The sequence below is a fragment of the Triticum aestivum genome, chromosome 7A, assembly GCF_018294505.1.
Source record: "Triticum aestivum cultivar Chinese Spring chromosome 7A, IWGSC CS RefSeq v2.1, whole genome shotgun sequence".
NCBI lineage: Eukaryota > Viridiplantae > Streptophyta > Magnoliopsida > Poales > Poaceae > Triticum > Triticum aestivum.
The window spans coordinates 10715284-10721058 of record NC_057812.1 but is presented as its reverse complement, the minus strand read 5'-3'; the positions used below and the strand labels follow the sequence as shown (position 1 = coordinate 10721058).

Sequence of the window (5775 nt, the reverse complement as noted above, 5' to 3'; positions counted from 1 at the left end):
CTCCTGTCCCGAGGCCGCCGCCGCCGCCCAACACCGCTTCCGCCTCCTACCCGCGCCGCCCCTCTCTCCCTCCTCCCAACCCGCGCCGTGCCTCATCCCTCTCTGCCACCATGAGCTCCTCCTCCTCCACTGTCTCCAACCCGTTCGCCGGTCCCGATGTCACCCTCGTCCGCGACCTCAACATCCATGAGCGCGTCCCGGTCAAGCTTGACCACACCACCGCCTCCTACTCCGCGTGGAAGCGGTACTTTTCGCTCGTGTTCCGTGAGTACCTCCTTCACGGCCACGTGGACGGCACCGTGGACTCCGCGCTCATGATCCACGATGAGGAGTGGATGATCCTCGACGCCACCATCATCCGCTGGTTCTACCTCACCATCTCCAGCGACATCTTCCACACCGTGGTGAACGACGACGACGATGCCCATGCGGTCTGGACCAAGCTCAACGGCCTCTTCACTGACAATCGGCTGCAGCGCAAGGTCCTCCTCTATGGTGAGTTTTACGGGTGCCAGCAACTTGACTCGTCCATCGATGATTTTTGCATGCGCCTCAAGAAGCTCGCCGATGAGCTCCGTGATCTGGGGGAGAAGATCGGCGACGAGCTCCTCATCAGCACCCTCTCCGGCGGCCTCAACGAGGACTTCAGGAACGCCGCCTCCAACCTCACCCTCATCCCGGAGCCCACCTTTGGCAAGGTGGTCGCGTACCTCAAGCTGGAGGAACGCCGGATGCGGGCAGCTAGGACGCGCGCGACCCACACCGCCCTTGTTCCCGGCACCCGCGGGGGTTCGGCCCCGCCACCGCCCCGCCCGACGCCGCCCCAGCCGGCGCCACCCGCCTTCCCGCCCGCCCCACCCGCCCCCTTCCCGCCGCCCCAACCCGCGGCCAATGGGGGAGGCCGTCGCGGCGGCCGCCTGGGTGGCCGCAAGCAGGGAGGTGGTGGCGGCGGCGGTGCTCAGGGAGGAGCACCTCGCCAGCAGCAGCCGGCCCCTTAGCCGGCGGCCCCGTGGTACGCCGGCCAGAACCCGTGGACCGGCGTCGTCCACGCCTACTCCATGCCGGTTCCACGGGCTCCCTCTCCGGGTCTTCTTGGCACCCGGCCTCCGTCACACCAGGCGTACTACGCCGCGCCGCAGCCCTACGCGGCGCCCTACGGGCAGCAGCCGCCGCCAGGCGGGCCGCCGCTGCTGCCCCTGACGTCTGCGCCGTCCCTCCCGCCGGCGCCGTGGGACCCGGCTCTCCTGGCGGCTCTCCACACCGCCCCTTCCCCGTCCAGCTACACCGGCGGCGGCGATTGGTAAAATATCATCATTGCCAGGTATAACCAACTCGAGTGACAACTAGGATCTCACCCCGGAGCTCAAGACCGGGTCTTCGGGTACCACCATCCTCGAAGTCAGTCATGTGTTGTCGCCACAATTTTTCCGCAATCCAAGCATCTACATGTGATGCGACAGCCGCTGCTCCACAACCATCCCTATGCATTCAATCCGTCATCCATAGTTTCCATCCCACAGCCAAAGTCACGCTTGGACGCGCGAAGCGCAACTGCTCCTAGACCAGGAGCGCACATCCGCCAGATCAGCCTCGCTCCTGCCGACTGGAGCATTGTGCCTACCCTGGGCACGTAGCCTGCCACAACATAGTCCATCACCAACAGCGGAGCACATGCCGCGGATGTAGTGGCGCTCACCGTGTGGATCTGGACGAGACTAGTTAGAGATCACTCCTCCAACCATCCTACAATCGCCCCGGCAAACTACGGCCAGACCTGTCGAGTTGGAACCACTGCCCAAATGCAGGAGTGGATAGCCGCGACCCGAAGGGCCAGACTCTCGCATCCACGGTTTCAGTGGGGCCATGGATTTGACTAAGCTACTCTATAGAACAACAGGTAAACAAAAATCTTGATTAAGCTCGCCTCGGTATTTCCCAACTATAATATGATGTAGAATATAGGATATGGATTATGAGTATAGTGTAATAAGAACCAAAATCTTGGACACTAACCCCTAAGCCCTATATTCATATTATTATGGGATCCTTCATCATGGGAAAAAACCATCTTTGTGTCAAACTTACAGGGGTCCTCACCCAAGGTATACAACCGCACAAACAAAATCTAGAATAAGCCGAGGAAAGGGTTCTCAAAAGTTCCACAAAAGAAAATCATGTATCTTGTTCATTATCGAGCATTGAAGCCACCGAGTAGCATATATTCCAATCAGAAGAAATCACCTTCTGGACTTAAATCACCATAGAGAGATCTACCGAAATCAAATGTAGCTTTGTTTCTTATCACTTTTTCAGAAGTAAAGACTGGGAGTATTAAGTATCCATTCAGATCAAATGAGAGGGAAAAAGATAAAGATAAACATATTTAGTACTAGTCTGTTACTAGTATATCTGGCTCAGAATATGTGCTTCGTAAATTTCGCTAGGGAAATCTCAATGCTAGATGTATTTTGAACAAAGTTGGAAATGCATGGTTCATAAAGAACTACATATTTGTGTGCACTGATACCAATTCTTTTAAATTAGGGAAATGATCAAATACTTATACTAAGTTGGGAAAATGGTATACATATACACGAGGAATCCCAGGCCTGGATCCTTTATGGACTCTATGTTGTCCAAATGCTATCCATCACATATGTATACTCTTAACATAAGTCGCCATTTATTTTTTATGTATGTCACTATAATAGCAGGAAACAATCTATTCATGTTTGTATTGTATTTCCATGTGGTGTTTTCCTGCATGGATCTGATTTGCGCAACCTCCAATGTCCTAGTGGTTGCAATCAACAAGGCAAATATCACTTAAATTTGTCACCGACTTGTGCCTATTCTACCTCGAACTTCCAAGAATGTAATTGCTTCCTTTTCTTTTTCCTGCGAGCAGAACAGTAACATGGACCATGCAAATGTGGCACCAAGCAAAATGTCATACCAATCATTGGGAGAAATGACAAATGGTTTCTCTAAGGAAAGGGAACTTGGTAGAGGCGCATATGGAACCGTCTATTTGGTATGGTTTAAATGGTTCCTAATCACAAGTTCTCACAATCAGAAAACATGTTAGTGCATTCATGTGAATTGATTTAAACTTCATAAGTTCATATTATATGGAGAACAAATCATTATTCATACACTATTAAAAGAAAGAGAGTAGTTTATTAGATGCTGGAGGAGCAATTACATCGATCCATGTCCGAGAATATGAACCATGCACATATATTCAGGCGCATACACAAAAGACAGATGGCAGATTGTGTAAGTTCGCGAGGGTGTACAATACTTTACTCTCTCTCTCTCTCTCTCTCTCTCTCTCTCTCTCTCTCTCTCTCTCTCTGTCTCTCTCTCCCTCCCTCTCTCTCTCTCTATCCTGTCAATACTAATAATGCTTCCTTTTTGCAAAACAAATAAAAACAAGAAGTATGGGTTGTCATACATATTCAATCATAAGCAACCTTTTATGCTTTATACTTGTTGCACATATGTGCACCTTAATATAAAACTAAAACATATGTGTGTGAGATTTTGAACAGGGTGTGAACAAAGATGGGCAAAAAATTGCTGTGAAGGTGCTTCGCGATTTAGAAAATGCTGATGAGATATTTGAGAAAGAATATCACAACCTACAAAGTCTGCAACACCAGAATATTGTGCGGTTGGTTGGCTATTGCAATTAAACTCGACTAGTAGAAGTGTTGTACAATGGAAATATGGTTCCTGCTTATTCAATTCACAGGGCACTTTGCCTTGAGTATATGGAAAATGGAAGCCTTGAAAAGTGTATTTCTGGTACGATGCACATTGTTTTATTGGTATAGGTGGTAGAATTACTATGAATCAATCGTATATACTCCCCCATATACAAATTTAGACGGTATTATTATTCTTTAATTCAAAGTCTTTTATGTTTGACTAAGTTTGTAGAAAAAAATCATTTCTATAATACCAAACAGATGCATTATGAAAGTATATTCCGGATGTATCTATTGGTATTGGTTTGATATTGCATACTTTTTGTATAAACTTGGTCAAACCTGAGAAATTTTAACTTAGGACAAAAATGAGAAGTGCATTTTGGAATGGAGGGAGTATTAGTATGATATTGGTTTTAAGGAAGCTATTTGTTTGTTGCTACAGTTGTATCTAGTGGACATGATTGGCCCACACGTTATGCAATAATTAACGGGATTTGCAAGGGTTTGCACTACCTTCACGAGGAACTGAAACCTCCTGTTTTTCATATGGATTTAAAGCCAGCGAATGTACTGCTAGATGATGACATGATGCCTAGAATTTCTGATTTCGGAATCTCGAGACTAGTGGGAGAAAAACGAACATGGGAAACTAAATATTGGAAAGGAACATTGTGAGTTCAATTCTCCATGTCAACTGATTTTTTGTTAATCAAGTATAATTATGTTTGCATTAGACGCATGGCGTTAGTAATATATTTGACGTGCCATGCATGCAGGGGGTACTTACCACGAGAATATATAGACCATTGTCTAATTTCGAATAAGGTGGACATATTCAGCTTGGGTGTTATGATTCTACAGATAATGGCAGGACCTAAGGGCTACTCGCAAAGTTGTGACATATCCCCAAGCGAAAAATTCATTGAGCTTGTAAGAAAAAATATATTAGTTGTCATAACATATATCAGTTGTATATCTTCCACAAATGATACATTTTTGTCAACTGATTTACACTACGTGTCATTTATGTCCAAATTAACAGCTAGTTGGAAAATGGAGGAATAGGCTACAGGCAACACCAATGGGTGCGTTGGAGTCCATCTGCCAGCAAGTCAGGACATGCATTATGCTAGCTTTACAATGTGTGGACCCTGATCGGCACAAGAGGCCGGTGATAGGGTCCATTTGTTTTTCGCTAGCATATACAGGGGCGATATGGACCCCTAGTTATTATACTATCGGTGAAGTGGTGGACGACAACAAGTTGGATAAAATGGTAAGGTACACGGGCAAACCTAAGACGCAGGTAGACCGAGCACGAGAGGCCTTGAACCTAGTGCACGAGGAAAATAAGGAGATCTTGGCTTTTAGGACATTGGCCCGTATTGTACCATTTTCCAAAACGGGTACGCACTGCCTCATCTATAACGCGACCGGTGATAACCTCCACTATGTCGACAACCACGACTGGCACGGTCACATTGTTGACGATACGTCGTACCCACGAGTTATCGGCAATGGACAATGGGCCATCATCCATCATGAGTACTCATTTTCTAAAGGTTCAACTGCTTGCGTGGTATACCGTGGCAAGATCAAAGATGGTCAGTACAAGGATTACCTGCTTGCCTGGACCGCTCAGATCCGCCCGTTTACGAGCAACAAGGTATGTGCATCCAAGTCATCGAAAACTATTCTTCTTTCTAGCAATTTTTTTGCGGGGTATTCTTCTTTCTAGCATAACTCTTCTGGTTACGATCGAGGTGTGTGTGTGTGTGTGTCTATATATATATATATATATATATATATATATATATATATATATATATATATATATATATATATAGTGTTACTATTCATCACCCAGGGTGCAAAATAAGTTATTTTTCACCCGAGGTAATCTTACGATCATTTCATAAATAAATTACGTTTGAAATACGAAAAGTTACATTCATATTGATTTACTGCATAAAATTTGGCATAACAAAAAAAATATAGGTCAAAAATTATATGTTATGTATATGTTGCACTATGTTTTACATTTGTAATTTTACGTAAC

General features: G+C 46.2%; 2 protein-coding genes across 3 annotated transcripts in view; both read left to right on the top strand.

Moving 5' to 3' along the window:
- Positions 1-5775, top strand: part of LOC123150338 (eukaryotic initiation factor 4A-I) — a 48225-nt gene that overhangs the window by 39815 nt on the left and 2635 nt on the right. The window lies entirely within an intron of this gene.
- The window catches only part of LOC123150334 (uncharacterized), an 8341-nt gene that overhangs the window by 1828 nt on the left and 738 nt on the right, over positions 1-5775 (top strand). Inside the window, exons 2-5 of one of the 2 annotated variants that reach the window (XM_044570203.1) lie at positions 2909-3034; positions 3555-4387; positions 4493-4646; positions 4759-5382. In XM_044570203.1, coding sequence (XP_044426138.1) covers positions 4263-4387; positions 4493-4646; positions 4759-5382 — 903 coding nt within the window. In that variant the 5' untranslated portion in view covers positions 2909-3034; positions 3555-4262. The remainder of the gene's footprint in view (positions 1-2908; positions 3035-3554; positions 4388-4492; positions 4647-4758; positions 5383-5775) is intronic. The other variant, XM_044570202.1, reaches the window with a different exon arrangement.